The following is a 20,828-nucleotide window of genomic DNA, read 5'->3' as shown; positions in this document are numbered from 1 at the left end:
ACTAAACGCAGATAACTAGGTATGATAACAAAAATAGTAATTTTCGTTTCTCTGAAAAACACAAACACGGAATGCGTTATGGTCAAAACAACTAGTAAGATAATACTTGGCAGATATTTTTGAAGTATTGTCAAAATTGTATTTTTTGTCATTCTAATACTGTTTTCTTTGATCTTACTACACTTGATTTCAAATGTCTCTTTGAACAAATTGGATTGTTACAACACAAAAGTTATATATTTCTACTAGTATCTTCTTCTTATAACATTCGCAACATTGAAATATATTACTTTGTCTGTTCTATCTCGCTCATTACAACACAAGCCTCCCCAGGTTCTGAGTTTATGAAGTTGTTAAGACTGAGGCTGTCGAACTGATAAAAGGCACTTCTAGAGTTGATAAATCGCTTTCCACTCAATCTCATTCTTTGAAACACTTTTCAAAAAGTGGAAAGGGAAAATGTGAAACTAACGAAACAGAAAAAAAACTGACCACTTGTTCAGCCTATCTATCTCTTCACCCAGTGAGAGCCCTTCCTCGAAAAAAATGAGAAATGTTGAAGAGAACAAGATAGGGACCAGTCTCTTTCTCTCGTCAGTCTTGACGTGACGCAAAGTTTGTGCTGCGTGAACAGGTACTCTCTCCCATTTTTCTTCTATCTTTTTTGAGGGACCAATAATATTTTTCATTCTTCTTTCAATAACTTTCATAGATGTTTAAAAGGAGTCGTTGTCGTTTCAAGTACAACAAAATCAGAAGAATACGGTTTTGTACTTGAAAAAAGCGAAAAACAAAAATAAATTCTGTTGACATGTGAGAATCAGTTCAAATTGAATATAAGCAAAAAACAAACTAGACCTATTTTGGAAAATTTTTGAGAACTCGTTAAAAATTTATCTTTTCCTGAAAGTGATAGGGACATGAAAAAATTTGATCAATTTTCCACCGTTGATACCTTGAGGAATTATATCAGAGATGTCCGGAATGACCTTCGGAGTTTTTCGGAATGTGAAAAATTCCGAAATTATAAGTCCTGGAATCTTTAAATATCTCCGACTTTTTTTCCGAAATCCGAATTTCGGAATTTCGGAGTTTCGAATATTCCGATTTTGAAAATTTAAGAATTTCGAAATTCAAAGATTCTCGGAAACTTTTTGAGATATCGTAGTCCAATAACTCGAATTCCGGGGAAAAAATTCGGAAATATTCCTGCTGGAATTTTGAGATTTTCGCATTTTTTTCCGTGGAACTACACTTCCAAAAATTTTATTTAATGAATCTTCGAGTCAAAAGAAATGCAAAGTCATTTTCACTCCAATACAGTATCCCAAACTGTTTTACTCTACAAGGTTTTAAGGTTTATATTCCAAAACGAGTTTTTATTTTTGAATTTCGAAGAATCATGTTTAATTGATCATGTACCTTTTAACTTTTGAACAACACTATAAATCAACGTTTAGGATACAAATCAACTATGAAAAATCAAATCCACACGAAAATTCATTTTCACCTGTTGCAAAAACTAAGAATTCAAGTTGTTTTCAGAAATGTTGATGGATAACGTCTGAAATTTTTTCACTAGAATATTGGGCTACAATATTTTCCTTAATCAGTTATTACTGTAATAGCGGATACTTTGGAATTACTGTGAGGCTAAAAGCTAGTGAAAGTGTCTTAACTCGTTAAAGACTTACCTTCGTCGGGTTGTATTCTCATCCTCTTTTTGGAAACTGTAGGATGGTTGCATTGAAGTTAGCATCAACATTTTTGAAAATTATATTTGAAGTTCAATCTAGGGTTGTTCCTGTAAACAAGAAAAATGAGAAAAAAGACCTCGCTCACTTCTAAATACAAGAGAAACACAAATGAAGATTAAAAATTTGGACGGGGAAGAATGAATTGTCAAAAATGTGTGTGTGTGTGTGTGTGTGTGTGGTTGAAGGACACCATCTTCTCATCATATGCTCCTCTCATCTCTTCTTTTTGAAACGCTTCTTCCAAATTATGTGAAGCATAAGCAAAACGGCATGTCGTCTGAAGAACGAGCGAAAAAAGAGCATTCGTCCTTTTTGTGCACGAGAGTGGGCCCATCAGAAATTCGAAAGGATTTTCGGTAACATTTCTTTTTGCATTTCATAGTGGGGATTTGGCTGGCTTTAATTTTTCTTCATTTCTCTTGAACAAAATGAAATCGAATGAAATGGAAATGCCAACAAAAAAGTCAAGATCAAGCCGATATGACGAGTGGAAAAAAAAGATTTGGTCACCCCGGGATTGCCAGATGCAAAATGGAAGAAAACTGATTGAATGTGCTTACCTAACCAAAATGTGTGAAAATGAGTTTCCTGGTGGTTGGAAGAAAACGAAAATGGGCATACATAGACAAACAAAAGCATACATATCAGATTGCTTAGAGTTTTGGGTGACAAAAAAGTGTTTGACCCGCCTACCCAAGAGAAGAATGTTAGTTGTTTTTCATAAACTGTTTATATTGAGAAGAATAATAATAACTGCACATGACAATGTTCTGATTCGAAAGAATCTCGAAAGAAAAATGGAGCATCACATTTACGAGGGTCAGAAGATTTTCAGCTAGTCAGAAGGAATCGGTTCATTCTGTCTGAAATTTTGCTCTTATAATCTTGCCAGGCGTAAAATGACAAATCGATATGTAGCATTTCGCTAGATTTGGTTTAGACGGTTTCTACGTTAGTAGTGAAAAAAAAAATCAGAAAAATAGGAATTCTGAAATTTGTCACAAGGAATGAGACATGGAAAAACTGATGATTGTTACAAATAATGATCATTCAGATAAGCCCTGTTTTGAAATCACAGAATTTTACAAACAAATTTTATCTTATAAACCGCATTTTTAAAAATCCACAATTCCCTAGCTGTTTGCCTAACACATTGAATTATAGGAACACAAACTGAGAACCTTATGACCGTTGTCAAAATTTGTTGGGACCGGAAAGGTCCACAACAGTGTTGCACGGACAGTCCGTTGTCCGCTGTCCGCTGTCCGTTGTCCGGCCATTTTGGCTGTCCGTTGCCCGTGTCCGCTGTCCGTGGAAAAATGTTATGTCCGGTGTCCGGTGTCCGTTGTCCGTAAAGTTGTCTTCGTCCGTCCGTTTACCAGAAAAATTTGAATTCAAATTTTCCGTTAAAAAACAGTCAAAATGGTGGATGAGCTCCGATTTTCTTTTCCATGGCTTTTTTCCATCGGTAAATTCTATTTTTTCAGCAAAAAATTGTCGATTTTGGAAAATTTTGGTGTCCGTTGTCCGTTGTCCGGACATTTTTGGCTGTCCGTTGTCCGTGTCCGTTGTCCGTTAGAAAACTTTTTGTCCGTTGTCCGCTGTCCGTTGTCCGTATAAAAAAGTTTCCCTGTCCGTGCAACTCTGGTCTACAACTTTATGGTGGATCAATTCGGATCTTACAGATTTTTCTTCTGGGAAAGCGGCATGACAATTGGTCAAAGAGACACTCAAAATTCAATCATTATAAAAATGATGATAATATATTTTATTGGTTCAATAAATCAAAGCAGCAGAAAAAAACAAGAGCCGTGTTCGAGGGTCTAAGAACGAAGAATACCTTAACTTGAACATATATTGTTGTTATTCAATTTTTCCAGATTTTCGTAGGTTTTTGGTCAATGTTTTCAATCGGAGCAGATTTCATTATTAGTCTTATCTGTGAAAAAATAACATTAAATTGAAAATCTGTAATAATCGTGACAAAAATTTTGAAAATACCGTATTTTCTCAAATAGAGCTCAACTTTTCAAATCCAACCTCTAATAGAAGCCTACATCACGTTCTGTGTGTTCCATGACCGTTCTCTGTGAATAGTTTGAATTTTTTGACAAATTGGGTAACTTTTACAAAAATACCCGAAAATTAGGAAAAATTGGGAAAAATGATAATTTGGAAAGTCGATAAATTATGAAAAGTTTTTGAGATACTTTTAAAAATGTAGCAAAAAAGCACGAAACTGGAAATTATTTTCAGTTTAAAAGCGAAAATTCAACAAAAAATGACCAAGATTTCGAAATTTCCAGGGGGTCCTAAAAATATTGACAGACCAGAAATAGGTCTTTTTGGTGGTACTCTTATGACGAAAGTGGTAGAATCATGAAAATTTGTCCCCTAGGGTTTCTTTCTATCTTGAATCGAATGGGGTTTACAAAATTTTGATATCTCTTCCCGTTCTCCTGGAACCGCCAAAATCGAGGAGGGGGGGGGGGTCCCAAAGATATTGACCGCACTGTAGTACTGTAGCAGACCTTATAGGGTTTTGAAATTTTCTTTAGATTTCAATATTTTTTCATGTTTATTGAAGAAATCAACCTGGACCATTTGTTTGATTTTTATGAGGTTCACTGAATAAACGGTTGTCTACAGTTTCTACAAACTATGCCACTTGAGCAGAGAACATAGTATTCCAACTTGAACATTTGTACTCAAATCCCAACAAAATATGATCTTCACCCCTTTTCCCCAAGTCAAGAAATCCCCTCCCGGCCAGCTCCTCCATATGACTGACTGAAGCTTGGAGTGAAAATGTATTTGTATATTGACCCAATGTCAACAGGCACTAGAACCTGCTCCCGGTAGCGTGTCACTCACACGTTTCACACACTCTCACAATGAGCAAAAATTATGAAATTTGTGCTGGCTATGGTATTGGGAGGGAAGCTGCGAAGTGAGTAAAGAAGAAGGGTGAGCAACGCGCGCGGAAGGGAGCACGCGGAATGTGGCAAGTGCAGACATTGAAAAAAACGGACGATCCAAGGAATTTACGCGATTTTGTACCTCTGTGTGTATCTATGTGTCGATGTTTGTAAACTTTCGGCGGGGAGAGCTTGAAACAATAGAACTCTGGAACTTGGATTGGAAACTCGGAAACAGCTGGAGTGGGAAATCTTGGAAGAAAATTTTAAAAAGAGGCTTTTCAATTTTTTAAAACAGAAATTTGTAATGAATCCATTTATTACGTACACCTGTATTTCGACTTTTTCATATTTCTCAAAATTCATTTAACTTCAGATTTTGCTAAAGAGTTTATTCAGTTAGGCAAGAAACATAGTGTTTTCCCTAGCTGAATAACCACATATAGTATATACATTTCAAAAAACATTCAGACATCAACCCGTTTCTGAGACAAACTCCGCCTATCTTCGAAAGGACGATTGTTATGAGGATGGATATAACATATCCACTTTCCTCACCGTTCCTCCCTTTTTCATTTTTATTTTCCTTGTACACTCGCCGCACTTCTTTCTTATGTCGGTTTTTTGTTGCTCTTTCCCTTTTCCCGTATACAGTCCCCGACAGCTGACTAATCCAAACGTTCATTTTTTTTCATCACTTCGACTAGCGTTCCTCGTTTTTTTCTGTCATACTTTACCCCGTTCTTCTAGAACAAGTGGCTCGACAAGCGTGGCCTCTGTGTCGTTACAGTTGCCCCTTGCTTCACAAACATTGACAGGTATCTGGTCCCCTCTCTCCGAATCCTTTCCCACCCCCCCCCCATTGTCCCTCACGCAATATGCTGCTAATCGCTAGAAATTCAGTGGAGAGTCTACAGTAGCAAAACCTCCAGAGGCGCGCCGGCACTGTAAGGCGAAAAAAGCGTAAAACACAGTGCGCGGCGTGAAACGAGATAGTGTGGCTCCGTGGGCTGTCATAGACATTTCTAGGGGCGTTGGCAATCACCGGAAGCGGCGCGAGGCTTCTCTCATGGCGAGCCAGCTGCCGCGCGGAAAAACTGTATAATTGAGAAAAAGAGAGAAAAGAGTGAAAGAAGCCGAGTGAGTGAAACCCCAGTGAAAAGTAGGAAAGTCCCCATCCCCGCGCACCCGAAACTCCTTCATTTTCCGTCACTGACTCGTCTTTCCGCAACCAACGCCCTCCTCCCTCCTCTCTCTTCCTTCAACAATCACTTTTGCTCTGAATTTACTGCTTGAAATCACATAAGCCACCTAATGCATAGGGCCTATGACCCGGGACAAACGATACGCGAAAAAGGTCTAAACGCAGCGGCTAGACTTAATCCTGAACGATTTTTTCATGATTCCAATAAAAGGTTTGTAAGAGAAGAGTTTCAGTTTTGTTTCAATTCCATTGCTACTTTTTCCCTGTTTGTTTAAATTTAGTTATTTTTGATTCTACTTTTGAATACTCCGAAATCTTTCGAAAACTTACTCAGTTGATAACACTGTTATATCAATTACCGTATTTTCACTAATACAAGCTAATGCAACTTTGAACTCAATGATCTCGATTTCTGTAAAAGACACCAAAAAATGGTCAACTAGTAAAATGATATTATGATAAAAAATTCATTAGTTGATGAATTTTTGATATCTTGCACAAAAAGCGAGACAATTGACCTGAAAGTTGACGATATGGGTGGGATTCTATTCAAAAAACTACGGCACAATTCTATTAAAGGAAATACTGTAATAACCGTTATCATACGTTAATTGAATTTTGTCAGAATCAAAAAAAAAAGTTGAATACCGTTTCTAATTATTTTAACTCTATTAAATCAGCTTTCCAAAGACCTTTTGTACACGTTTTGAATATGAAAATCCTCAAGTTAATCGAGATTTTGAGTTGAGAGTTTCACAAGTTTTCCCGAAAATACCAGAACAATATTTAATTTTTTGCAAATCAAAAATTTTTAAAATTAACCAAAGCTCCCCTGAACTTCTACCCATTTCCCCTATATCTTCCTTTTTTCCTATATTTTTTATTTTCCAGGGAGATGGAGAATGGTGTTTCTCGATCCTCTCTCGTTCATGGTACCCAAACCAATCCGAACTCGGACACTTGGTACGACACCGACGCATTTTTGTTGGTAAGTAGTTTACAATTCATACCACCCAATTTCTTTTTATCGTGACCCCAATACCTCCACATTCCTCTCCGCAAAAACAATATCATTTTCTCAAGAGTTTTCTTATTTTTTTCCATCTTTCTCTCTTCTTTTCACTGTATTCTTTCAAGGCGAGAATCGCCCTCAAGATATCAAATTCATCTGTATTGAGTGTCAAACATCCCTTTTTCTGTGTCTCTCGTCACACTCTGTACTATTTCGACACTGTATATCTCAGAGCTCTTCTCGTAAGCTCTGCGCGAGATTTCAAATGATGGTCGAAGTTTTTGATCAAGTGGGTGAGCAGAAGCACCACATAGAAAATTGATAACTTGCGGGAATACTGAGTTTCGGATAGTTTTTGATAAAACAATTGAAATATTTTGGATGCATACGTTATTCTAAAATTTCGCCATTCATTATTTTTTATAAACCACCTAATTTCCCTTCTTGTCTTTCACAAAAAATAGTAAGGCTAGCCAAATATTTTCCTGATTCGTATGCTTGTTTGTTTGTCAACACAAACATATGAAGACGGAAAAAACAGAAAAAAAGGAACCGATGTCGGCAATGAGCAAAGGAAACCCGTGTGTCGGGGGCTAATTAATGAAAAATGAGAAGACAATAGATGCTGAGGGAGAGATAAAGCGCAAACGTCACTTTTTCGAACACCTGATCTATTGAACGTGGTGTACTAGTGCTTGTAATGAAATTCGATGTGAGGGACTTGATTTCCGGATAGTTTCATAATAGTTAACATATTGATGAATCATATTTTTCGGCACAAGCAGCCAATTTCCAGGAAAACGAAATTTGATGAAACAGAATGTCAATCGAAACTCTACATACCTCCGGTACTCTAATAGAATGCTTTCCAACCGGTCTATTTTAGACTATATATCTCATTTCCTATGGAAGATAATGAAAAATTGTCAACTGGTAAAATGTCAATTGTGATATTAATAATATTTTGTTAGTTGAACATTTTTTGATATCTTCCACAAGAACCGAGATAAATAAGCTAAAAGTTAAACAGTAGGATGATCATTCTTTTAGTTTTTCGTTATTTTTATATTCTTCTAGATTGATCCACAATTTACGTGTCACAGGCTGTGATACCCATTGTTAGAAAAAAATTCAACTAATAATCTTTAAAAAAATATTTAAAATAGCGGTCTGAAATCAATTCACGTTCTGCATATTTTGAAAAATGCACTAAAAAATTGGAGAATTATTTGTTCCTGTATTTCTTTTAATATTACAGAAATACAGTAACAAACGGCCCATGCTCTCAGGGAACCGAAAAATAAGGGGGCATCGTGCTCAAAGGGGGCATTCACAGATGGGGGTCATTTTGAAGTTGTCTCTCTGCACCAATATATGTGTATCAATTTTTCAAAAAAAAATTCTCAAAGATTGTCGGAAAACACCTCCCTTGTAAGAGACAATTTCAATATGACCCCTATCAGTTAATGACCCCTATTAGAGAATGCCTCCTTTGAGCACGATGCCCACCGCGAGCATGGGCCGTAACAAGCATTTTTGTCACTACATTTTTCAAATAGATCCCTTCACTTGATCTTTGAGCTCAATTATCTCAAGTCCTAGAACAATTATTGAAAATTTATAATCTAATAAAATGTTCCTCATTTTTTCACAAATTTTTTTAAAATCTTCATTTTTGATATCTCCTACAGAAATCGAGATAATTGAGCACAAAGTGCAAGTATCAGGGGGAGATTCTATTAGAGGAAATACGGTATAATCTTTTTTCAATAAACACGAACACAACGATCTTCATGAAACGTTCTCCGATCTTTGCTGCCGTTCCCATCATCTTAAATTTGCACATAGAATTAATCGTTCTTTGTTTCCCATCCGATTATCGGCTCATTTAACATGCCTTCTTTTTTTCTCTCCTCCGATGGGTTTTCTTTTCTCAATACCCATCTTGACCACACACGACGAATGCCATCACTCGTCTTGCGAGCATATTCAGTTTCTTATTTGCTCAATAGTTCTGAACCAGCTTTCACGCAAAAAAGAAATAGAGTGACAAGTGAGACAATGGGTAAAAAAGAGGCAAGCGTGGACCGAAAAAAAAACCGATTTTCTTACGGCACGCATCACGTGCCATGTGTGCAAACTAGCGGTCACGTTTTCATTAGAACTTTTGAATGAAATAGTATAGCAAAATACATATTATGCCTACAGTATAGTAGACATTGTAACATTTCTGTAAGATTTGATGCATGATCTCTTTCTTTAACGGATTTCATGTTTCTTTCTTTTCAATAGATATTGACACTTGTTTTTGCGCCACAGGGAAAAAAGTGCATTGTTTTTCTGATAGTTTGCACTATATGACACAACCCAGAACCCAATTTTTCGTTGACTAGGAATTTGGGAAAATAAAATCTTAAATAGCTTTCATAATTTGGAGTTCATTTAATCAGCGCCAAGAAAAACCACCGCCAGACCATCAAAACACAAAAAAAACCCCAAAACTTACTCACGATGGAATGTGAAGCATCTTGAGAACATCCACTTGAGAAATCCTTCCTCATCCTCCTCTTTCCGTTCACTTGCCCTTTTACGGATCAGAAATCTTTAGGACCAAGTGAAAGAAGTGTTGAACAAGCTGAGCGAAGGATCAATCGACGATGAAATATGGGGGAAAATTGTGATTATGGAACGATGCAAACGGGTTGCAAAGGCGTATTTGAGAAAAACTACTGTAATTATTGATGGATCAGAAGATGAATTTGATGGGAAGACACTTGGATTCAATCATTTTGATAATCCAACTCGTGATGATCATACTAAGGAGATTCGAGCGAAAATTGCAGATGTAAGTTATTGAAGTTTGGCTTAAAAACAAATTTTTTTATATTTGACATTTCAGGGAGTCTGAGTTTTGAATGTCAAGTTTCCGATCACTTTGAAATTTTTGGGAAGTGTAAAACAGACCTAGATTGAAAACATTCCATTTACATAATTTTTCAAAACTCTCCAGTTTTCAGATATTTGCTGATTTCTGAAAGACATCCCCGTTTGGCCTTTTTATCCTGAGAGCGTCTTTTAGAAATCCGCAAATAGCTGAAAAACTTGAAACTTTCGAAAAGTTCTGTGAACGCAAAGTTTTCAATGTAAGTCTGATTCACACTCCTCAAAATTTTCAAAGTGGTCGAAAACTTAAAGGAGGCCAGACACCAAAAAAAAAGTTTTCCTGATATTTTGCATAGAGAACCCCATTGAGGAGTTGAACTCATGACAGGCAGCTCAGGGGTACAGCGCCGCTACCGGCTGAGCTACGGGGGCGCGAAGGCGCCTGACGACCGATGGTCTACATAAGCGCGGCGCGATTTCGTCCCCCGAACTGTCCCCGAAATTTTTTCTGTCTCGCCTCCTTTAACATCCGAAACTCCTGAATATGGTCAAAATAGCCGGAAATCAACTGGAATATATATTTTTAAAAATTTTATTGACCGGAACTGTATTTACAATTTTCTTTTGCAGGGGGTCATTTTAAAAATGGACTACCAAGGAAACATCAAAGGAATGGCTCGTGGAGCTGCTCCGATTGTGTGCCAAGGTTGGAAGGAACCAAGAAACAATTGCATATCTGATCGAGTTGTTCGGTTACATGGAAAATTAAATCATGGAGTAACAGAAGATGAAAAAGCCTACAAAGTGTTTGATATGAGAAAATTCAAACATGCATTGGAGAGAGAACTTCATGATGGAACTCCGGATGCAAGGTCACTTTTGTTAAAAACCTGCATGAGAATTGCTCTGGTCAAGGTAGGCGTCATTTCAAAAAAAAACTTTTTTTATTAAATAAATTATAGGATGGCGCGGATATGAATCGAACACCATGTTGGTTCGCGATTGTCAACCTCGTGGCTCTCGATATGATCAAAGAGAAAATTCCAGCTATCAAGTCACTTTGTAAGTATTTTCTTTAAAGAGAAATAGTTCATTAATGTGCTGAAATGTTTTAGTAAACGGGAGTTCCCTTCCAATCATGACCTCTCCACCGCCAAGTGTTGGAAATGACCCATCTGGACTGGATGCTCAATATTTGACTCAAATTATAGCTGCAGCCGTTACACAAGCCAACAAAGGGTGAGAACCATAATTACAAAATAACTTTATGCAATAATCATACTTGCAACGGCCGGGCCGGGTCAAAACGACAATTTTCCCGGCCCGCCGGCCTGCCCTTTTTCGACAACAAAAAGTTCCAATGAAAAATTGGGAAATTTTTTTAATTAAAAAAGAAAAAAATTACATATTTTTTATAGTTATCAAAGTAGAAAGTAGTCAAAAAAAATAGAGTTTTCGATTAAATTGTTGAAAAAATTTTAAAATTTTCCAAAAAAAATTCTAAAAAATGAGCTTCTGTACAAACAGCGGGCCGACCGGGTCGAGCCGGCACTTCATCGGCCCGGCCCGTAATTTTGCAAGTATGGCAATAATTCGAAGAGTACAACAGTATGAGAGTCTTTGGGATACAAAGTAATTGAGAGTTACCAAGCTCTCATTTTGGGAGTTTCATATTCCAGAAAGAAAAATGATTTTTGTACACCCCGAATTGTGGACTTTGTACCCCTAAATCACTTCATAACCCCTGTACCCTCGAATCGTTGTACCCTCCGATTTGTGTGCCCAAATTTTATTGTTTATATTTTCAGAGCTCCCACACCAGTAAACAACAATAATAATCAAAATTTGACAATCTCACCGGAACAACTTGCTCAGATTGCTTCAACTATCAGTATTGCTCAAACTAACACTTTGAGAACTGCTGATTTAGCTAAAAAGGAGCGGCCGAAGTGAGTTCTCTGAATTTTTGAAACCCATAAATTACCGATCAATGAGATATTTTTAAAACATTTAGTTGATTTTTATCATTTTGGTCATTTTCAAAAATCTGGAGCTCGGCTGACAAGTTACCGATCTCTTTGAAATTTTGGAAGGTGTAAAACAGATTTGAATTAAAAATTTCGGATTGACAGAATTTTTAGAACATTTTTTGTTTCTCAGATATTTGCCAACTTCTTAAGAACACATATATTTTCACGGTTTCAGTACGTAAACAAGAAGAAAAGAGGTATTCTCAAAAAATTGCCAAATAGCTAGAAAACTAAGTGTCTTCAGAAAATTCTATGCAAAGTTTTAAATTTGAGTCTGTTTTACACACTCCGAAACATTCAAATTGATCTGAAGCTTCACATCCGGTCTCCAGACTCCTGATTGTGGCCAAAAATACGTAGCCAATTGACCCTGTAAATGAGACTACTCCAGAAAACCATATCACTGTTCAACATCTTCCTTGGATTCATCTGGAGAAGATTCGTCTGGTCGTCGTTCTGAAGCATCTATTGCAATAAAATCTCGTGCAAAGCGATGGGAACAAATGCAAAAGATCAATGAAAGAGAAAAGTACACCGAGAGTCCGGACTTAAAAATTTTGGATGTGAGTAGTAGCAAAATAAATTTCAACATTTCAACAAAAATTATTATAGAAACCAAGACCTGGTGGTCGAGCTCACCGGCCGTCTCTTCAAGATGTGATATTCACTAGGAGTCATTCAATCACAAGCGATTATGATAGCAATAAAGAACACTTTGATTCTGGAAGTTGGAGTTCTACACAATCCAGATATAAGGTGAAATAAATTAGTTGTATTTTTCATAATTTGAAATGTTCATTCCAGGGTGGACGCTCAACATCTTCATCGGTGGTTTCCGAACACGAACTAGCAGCGTTGGCTCGAGATGAGCTCAAGGAAACTAGTGAGATTAGAGAAGCGAATGCGGTCAGCGAAGGTAAATAATAATAGATCTTCAAGCCTTTTCGAAATCAACTGAGTTTTGAAATTTCGCACTATTTTTGTTTTTGTTTTGTTTTTGCAAGCACCCGCACATAGTCCTCAATTCAGACGATGAGCCACCAACTAACCCACCATCACCAGCTCCAGTAGTGAATGTGCCTACATTGCCACGCAAAGATTATAACTCATCACCCACAACCGAATACGCTACACGCAATGTCATTGCTACTCCTGCTGAGCAATTTGTTCCAACTCTAGAAGGAGCACCTGTTTGGAAACCTAGAACCGTTGCTATTGAGTCCGAGCATTCACCTCCACCAATTACTGCTACACCACCTCCGCTACCCAAAACACCGCAACCCAACAATGGTATGCGTTTCTTTTTGTTTTGTTTTAGCTTGCTAGAAACATTATGATTAGTTTCGGAACCCTCTAGGCACGAATATGTTCCAAAACATGAAACTCAAATGGTTCCCGTCTTACATGGGTGAGTTAAGTGACTGTGCCCCAACATACTAAAAAACATTCCGAACTGAAATGACAGGAAAAGTTTTGACGGCAAAGTGGAGACACTGGAAATCGTAAAAAAAACAATGTTTTATAAAGAATGATGTTTTTAACGCAAAATTATATCTTTTTTGAATTTCTCCCTTAGTTTTTGGTAGTGTTTCAGTTAATAATAAATATTAGTTACATCAAACATTATCAGTTTTTTAAAAACGCTCTAATCCTCTGCTTCAACCTCGATCACTCCTTATATTTCAGGTCTCTCCAACGCTTCGTTGCCATATAATCACAATAACAACGCGTAAGTCAATTAACATCTTATTTAAGTTCAGCTTCAAAAGCTTTAAGCTTTTTTCCAAATTCTATGTTTATATTTTATCATCGCTTCAGCTTCAATTCCAACCCCATGTTTTATGAGCGCCATCATGAAATGGTAATTATTCTAACTTTGTGTGGCCACTGGTTTTTTGATTTTTCTTGAGTTGCTTTTTGATTCTCACTCCAAACTGTTCCCCCCTCGCCAACGCTTTATTCCCATGTTTGAAGTGCCCGAAATCTGTTTTTTTTAATGTTTTCCTTTATCTGATTTTGAGTTCTTTTTTTGTTTGGGTTTCTTGCAGTTCTATTGAAGTGAATTGACACTTTCTTGATAAGCCGAATAGTTAAACTTGCAAAAGTTTGATTTGAGGATTATCAATTAACTGGGTTTTTTTCGCACGGGATGGTTTCTTTCAGAGGGAGCTTCACCCGCGCCGCAGCGAGGAGATGGAAGTTTACTTCGGCCGAACCCCGGTCCAGTCCGATCCTCCACGCAACCGATCAAACCCGTTCGTCAGCGAACTCCGTCAGGTAAGAACTAAGGGTTTGCCCTGTGTTTGATCTTTGATTAAAACGGCAGTAAACTTTGTTACTTCAAAATAAAGTTTGTTCTACATATTATATGTTCTACATATCATGTTATTTTTAATAAATTTTCACGAGGTTGGCGCTTGGCTGTCAAATGTCCGATCATTTCGAAAACTTCGCAGGATCCAAAAAAAACCAAAATCAAAAACTCTCCATTCACATAGTTTTTTGGAAATTCTTAGTTTTTTTTTCTATTTGCCAAAATTTGAGAAACATTTATTCGCATATTTACTGAAATCGTGAAAAAGCGTGTGTTTTTCAAAGATCGGCAAATAGTTGAGAAAAAGTAAGATATTTCAAAAAAAAATTATGTGAATACAAAGTATTCCATCACGGTATGTTTACACCTTCCAAAGTTTTTAAAAAGTGATCGTGAAAATTATCAAAAAGGTCGAAAATCAAATACGTTTTTTTATATCGCATTGACCGTTGCTGTATATAAAAAGTGGTTCTTCTAACAACCAGATACAAACTTCTCTTCCTGACTTTCCTGACCCATTATGTTTTCAGGTTCTCGAGCAACGAACGAGCAGTTCACGGATCGCGCGCAACCACTCTCAACCAGCCGCAGTTCATCCCAACTTGCGACAGTTCGGCGGCAACGCTCGCCAAATCCACCACTCTGCTTCCCAACAGTACAACAACGCCAACAGCAACTGCAGCAGCGGGCGCAACACTCCGGAAAGAGCCCATTCACAGTACGTCGGGTCTTCTTCGCACCAAGTGCCTCGCGGACTTCGGAGGACACAGCAGTACCAGCACCAACTCCAGCAGCAGCAACCACAACGAGACCAGCAGCAATCACAACCATTAGCACAACGCCTTCCACCGTTCAACTACGGCCAATCTACTCTGGTAAGATTTATTTGTAGTACAATTACAGTAGTGATAGCATGGGTCCTCTGTTTGAAAAAAGTAGACAAAATGATAACATTCCGGAGTAAAATTTTTAGGAAATAAAAACATTTTTTTTACCATACAGTAGCCAAGTAAGTATTATGTTTTTCAATTACCGTATTTCGTCAAAAGAAGTTCACCCAAACCGTGAACTTTGAGCTCAATTATCTCAATTCCTGTTGAAGATATGAGACATTTGTCAACTAATATTTTATTTATCATAATATCATCAATATTTTATCACTTGACTATTTGTTGATATCTTTCACAGAAATTAAGATAATTGAGCATAAAGTTGAAAAGTTGAGTGGGCATCGATTAGAGGAATTATAGAATCTCTCTTGCCTACATTTCATCATTAAAATATCAAAAAAAAAACTTTTTCTCCAATTTTCTAGTGTCGCGAACCAGCATCAGCAGTCCGAGTCAACCGCACGGGATCCCTGCCATGGGGACAATATCAACACGTGAGAAGAACCCACATGTGATAAGTCTACAATTAAATTAAAACCAACCCATCATCTCTTATCTTCACAAAAACACCACGCATAATATCTACTGAATTGTACCACTCTGAAAACCTATACAGTGAGTAGACGCACACCATTTTCTTGCACAATATAGTGTACGCTCGCACTAGGTTTGTTTTTGATTATCAAACCTTTATTTGTCCATTTATGAATTTTCAATTTTCAATCATCCGAAATTTGGTTGTTTGTAAATACTGAATCTTTGTCTTTTTATATTTTCTTACTCGTATTCTATTTTATTTTATTTAATGGTAACGTATTTAATGTATTCCTAAACAGTCCCTCCATTTATTTTGCTCAACTGTCCTTTTTAGCTTCCCTTTTCCCCAATTTTCTTACTACTGTATTTAACAACTTCTCTACATATTATCTTCATTTGCGTACAATTTTCATATGTGTACTTTCTCTTTCATGTTTTTCTCTTTATCATTTTGTGATCCGGTAGTAATTTTTTAGTCTAACTTCACTGTTCTTGGTACTATTAAAATAAAAACATGCTCACTTTTTTGAAAAATTGGGAAAACATACAATCGAAAAAAGAACTTTACAAGGAAACACACCCATTTCATTTGTTTTTTATCAGTATGGTTATCATGTGACTTCTCAGTCCTCGATGCAAAAACTGTCCTCGTCCTGATTCATGATACACTCGAGGAATCCTGCGCGAACTAGAATCCAGCCAGTACTACTTTTTTCGTGCTTAAAATACACTTTTTAATTAAAAAATTCAAGTAACTCACTCTTCTCATTGTGATATTTGACAAATGAATATCGTTTTCCAATACTGTTGCGAAGATTCCAGGATGATGGAATTTTGCCTTAAGAATCTTTATTTTTGCTGCCAAGAGAGCCTTCCTGACTTCTTCGCCATCTTCGAGCTCTGAAAATATCACAGATTTCCTTTTTTATTTTCCTATATTCTTACCAAACACTGAACTAGAAACCAAAGTCAGCAATTCATTGAAATCTGCGGTTTTCGCCACTTTTTGAATAGCTGATATTTGTTTTTCCACGATTTCATCAGCAAAAATCAAATGAGAATTTGCAGTTCTGCCAAAAAGCAGGAAAAAACAAAAAGGAAGGATGTTGAATCGAATAACCATTGCCCAAAAAATTGATAAAATGATAAAACGTTTTGTGCTGGTTTGCTGGTTTTATTATGAACTTTTGAAGAAAAACGCAGTTAAATTTTTTTTTCATGTGCGCGTAAAAAAGAGAAAAAAGTCTGAAAAATCTGCAATGAGAAAGTTTTAAGTTCTCGAAATTGCAATGTAGAAATAAAAAAAAAGGTTTTTATTATTAGGTTTTTATTATTGCAAAACAAAAGAGAACAAAGAAGATTACACCGTTTTTGTGTGGATTGGATATTGGGGGACATGTGAAAATGGATTGGCCTCAAGAATACCCACAAAACGTACCAGAAAAACAATTTAAAATTTACCGGAAAATGGGGAAAAATGGGTAAAGAAAATTGCACTTACAAGGGGACCTTTTAAGTTAAGGTAGAAGTCAGCAGAAACCACTCATCGATCAAATGAGCATGGTAAAAAACTTATAAATCCGTTTTCGAAGTCTGCTTACAAGACCTTTGAAGTGCTGAAATTTGAGTTTCAGTACCAAAAAACCCCATTTTCAGTGTTAAATTGGCAAGTTTCTAATTTGATTTTATCCACTCCTAGGAGGTTTTAAAACTTGAAACTTTTTGTATTATACCTAAAATTATGTGGAATTTTATTTTTCAGACGTTTTCTGAAAAAATGTATTTTTGGAAAAGTTTTGGGAAGTTTCAAAATTTGTCTAGATTTTCTATGAGACCAAGACCATGCTCTTTTCCGAGTATGAAAATTTTTTTTAGAAAATGTCTGAAAAATTAAATTCTATATAATTGTAGGTATAATAAAAAAAGTTTCAAGTCCTAAAACCTCCTAGGAGTAGAGAAAATCAAATTAGAAAATTGCCTATTTTACACTGAAAATGGAATTTTTTGGTACTGAAACTCAAATTTCAGCACTTCAAAGGTCTCGTAAGCAGACTTTGAAAACGGATTTCTGGGTTTTCTACAATGCTATTTCGATCTATGCAAGTGGTTCCTGCTGACTCCTACCTTCACTTAAAAGGTTCCTTTGTTAGAAAATTGAATACTGGGATGGAAGAGAAAAATAACAAAATCTTGATTTTATAAGGCTTGTATCAGATGGAGATGGATACTCCACATAACCGCTTCAGTCGAATGCGATTTTGTAGCGAGGACCCTGAAATTAAATACCGTCAATCTATCGTATTTCTTCTACTAGAAGGTCATCTATATTTGAAGCAGACCTCTAATAGAAGCACACCCTTTAATCTAAGCCCATGGGCCCATGGGCTTCTAATAGAGAAAATACTGTAATTCAATTTTTCAGAATTTTCGGAACTGTGATTTTAGAACTTTTCGATTTCCGCATTTTTTCAATTTCCAAATGTCAGAATTTTTTAGAATTTTAGAATTTTCACGGAATTGCAGAATTTTTGAATTTTTTGTGATTCTAGAGTCTCGGAATTTCATAAATTCAGAATTTCGGATTTTAGAATTGCAAAATGAAAATTTTATATATTCTAAAGCACTGCATTTCAGAATTCTTTTTAAACTTTCGAATTTTCAAATTTCTGATTTTTTCCTTGAATTTTTTTTGAAAATAAATCATAAAAAAATAGAAGCCCACCCTGAGAAAGAAGTTGAAAAATAAAAGACCATGGGCTTTTATTAGAGGAAATGCGGTATTTTGAATAATGATTGTTCTCACCTCATAAGTCTTCAGAAGGTCGCTGACGTCTGGTTGCAAATTGTTCTCAAACCATTCCATTCTCAGAGCTTCACTGGCACTTGGACGCTCCCCGTGGTCCACCTTCATGAGGCGAATGGCCATTTCAATGGCTTCTCTTCCCTGAAATACAAAGTATGAATAATCTGATCTCACTGCTCACAAAATGAACTTACGCGTAGGAGAGGATTACTCAAAGTGATGCGGAAGAGGTACGAGAAAGCGCCGTTTTGGATGAGACGAAGCTGGACATCTTCATTCTCGCCTTCGAAAACCTTGCGTCGAAGAATCAATTCACCGAGGGTGCATCCGACACTCCAAATATCGGTCTTCACAAGATTCTCAACCTTGCCAGCGAGAATTTCTGGAGCACGGTAGTGGAGTGCACCAAATTCCTTGATCTCCGGAGCTTTTCCTGAAAAATCTAATGGTTTGAAAAAACTCATGGTAATCAAAAAAGTTCAACACTTACCGTTTGCCGGAATCTTTGTAGCAATGCTTAAGTCAGCAATTTTGAAGATGCCATTATTGCTGAGCATGAGATGGCTTGGCTGGAGGTTCAAATGAACGAGCCCTTTTCCATTCATAGCGTCCACTCCTCTCAACATATGGGAGCACATTGTCTTGATGTGTTCCAATTTATACGTTCGTCCTCCATAAATCAGGGCTTCCAGATCCATATAGAGATACTCCAACACGAGGAATGGAGATCGGTTGAATGGAGTTGCAAATATCACTTTTCGAGTATATATTTCCTTAATAAAACTCACTGTTGGCGATGGAGGCGATCATTTTGATCACGTTCTCGTGTTCGATCTCCAATAAATTCTTACATTCGTTAAGTCCCCTGACCTTAATCTTTCTCAGCGCCTTGTCGGTGATCTCCTTCAAAGCGACGATACACTCCGACTTGTGAACTGCCAACTTCACATTCCTGCAAATACGATTGATGAGTGTTTTGGCATACGTTTTGTCCTTATTACTGTAGCTCAACTTTTTCTAGCTTTTCAATTATTTTTCTCATGTCAGTTTTTAGCCGAATTCGGTCAACTTTTAAGAGTGTAATAGTTGCGGAACATTTGCGTTGTAGTAATCAAATGCAATCACTTTAATTAGAAAGTTTTTTTACGTTTTTTTAAAGAAGCAGTCCGACTAAGATAAATTGAATTTTTCGGAAAAACACTGAGTGAGAACACCGTTTTTTTAAAGTGTTAGGTCAGTTTGTCTGAGATCTCATTCGGATTGAGTGTAAACTTCAAATGTTTTAAATAGTTCGGTCATAAAACTGGAAGAACAAACTTTAAAAAAATACGGGTCCTTTGAAAAAAGGTCTGGGTGAGAAAACCTCGCTTTCGAGTTGTCAATTAACACTGAATTTTATTCAAAATCGCCTCTCGAATTATGTCGAAAAATAAAATTTTGATTTTCAGTCATGAATCAAACACGACGATGTCTATTTAAAAATTGGTGTTTTTATGCTGTTTGGGAAATAAATATCGAAACTTTTTTTTCAAACATTGTAGTTTACCGTGCACACTCTAAGAGAATGCGACCACCTATTTGCACTTTGACCACAATTATTAGGTTGTCCAAAAAGTCTTTGACACTTTTCTTCGAGAGGCGTTTTCTTCAAGAAAAATAAGAATCAATAAGAATTTTATTCACTGTTGGAGTTTATAACTTTTTGCCAGCGCAACAGAAGTTGGGTGATTTCAATTAGAAATCTGGCGACTTAGAAACTTTTCGTTGTCATGCAATAGTTTGAACAGCAAGCCTTTCTGGAGGTGAGGGCGATGTGTATAAATATCACTTTATATTTGAAAGCCGTAGAGCCAGAGTTGATGATACTGGATCCTGGAGGTAGCTTGCGGGACATTATTCCAGCACTGTCTAACCAAATTCAAAAAATCTTATTTTTCCAAAGCTTCCAGTTTGAGCTCGATTTCGCCTTTTCTTGTGCAGAGACCCATTGGCTCTTTCTGACATAGTTGAGATACAGTTCCCGTTCATTATCTCAAATAGAAGTTTTGTTGATCCAGTGCCTCGTCGGTCCCCTGGTGAGAAGTGAAAGTGACAGGTCACATCGTACCTTTTTTTGATAATTGGCCAAAAAGTGTGGAACGATTCGACCACCCCTCTGAGCTTTTCCCGTTTGGTGAACATTATTTTTTACGGTGGTATTATGGCGCGTCAAAAGTTCCCAAATCTGGGATTTCTGGGCCCAGAAAACAGTCCAAAGTGACGCCCAGATTCCCAAGATTTCCAATTGAGCAAAATTTGAACCAGTGCGACAATGTAATTTTTTATTGAATCAAAATATGCAGAAAAGCATGTAGATTCACATAAAAATAAATAAATTTTCAAAAAAAAGTTCCTTCATCGAGAAAAAGCCAGGGCTCTCATCCGAAAAAAAAATAATAATTTTCCGATGCGTTTTTCTCAACGAAGGAACTTTTTTTTGA

The 20,828-nt window shown here is 36.7% G+C and overlaps 2 protein-coding genes across 2 annotated transcripts in view; one reads left to right on the top strand and one right to left on the bottom strand.

Annotated features, from left to right (window-relative positions):
- Positions 1–6,774: 6,774 nt before the first annotated feature.
- CBG15588 lies at positions 6,775–15,543 on the top strand (the record flags this gene model as incomplete). The annotated part of the gene is made up of 13 exons (XM_045240200.1): positions 6,775–6,867; positions 9,500–9,736; positions 10,405–10,695; positions 10,737–10,836; positions 10,890–11,013; positions 11,583–11,723; positions 12,196–12,367; positions 12,417–12,560; positions 12,609–12,720; positions 12,834–13,094; positions 13,968–14,081; positions 14,649–14,993; positions 15,434–15,543. 13 exons carry the CDS (start codon positions 6,775–6,777, stop codon positions 15,541–15,543), a joined length of 2,244 nt encoding a protein of 747 aa, XP_045095713.1.
- Positions 15,544–16,168: 625 nt separating this feature from the next.
- The window catches only part of CBG15589, a gene marked incomplete at both ends in the record, with an annotated part of 6,427 nt that continues 1,767 nt past the window's right edge, over positions 16,169–20,828 (bottom strand). The window contains 8 exons of the mRNA XM_002645398.1: positions 16,169–16,264; positions 16,306–16,445; positions 16,491–16,615; positions 17,279–17,427; positions 18,268–18,489; positions 18,543–18,781; positions 18,839–19,090; positions 19,137–19,300. Coding sequence (XP_002645444.1) covers positions 16,169–16,264; positions 16,306–16,445; positions 16,491–16,615; positions 17,279–17,427; positions 18,268–18,489; positions 18,543–18,781; positions 18,839–19,090; positions 19,137–19,300 — 1,387 coding nt within the window. The remainder of the gene's footprint in view (positions 16,265–16,305; positions 16,446–16,490; positions 16,616–17,278; positions 17,428–18,267; positions 18,490–18,542; positions 18,782–18,838; positions 19,091–19,136; positions 19,301–20,828) is intronic.

The sequence above is a fragment of the Caenorhabditis briggsae genome, assembly GCF_000004555.2.
Source record: "Caenorhabditis briggsae complete genome, chrX, whole genome shotgun sequence".
NCBI classification, from domain to species: Eukaryota; Metazoa; Nematoda; class Chromadorea; order Rhabditida; family Rhabditidae; genus Caenorhabditis; species Caenorhabditis briggsae.
Note: the sequence above shows the minus strand (reverse complement) of the source record. Positions and strands in the feature narration are given on the sequence as shown.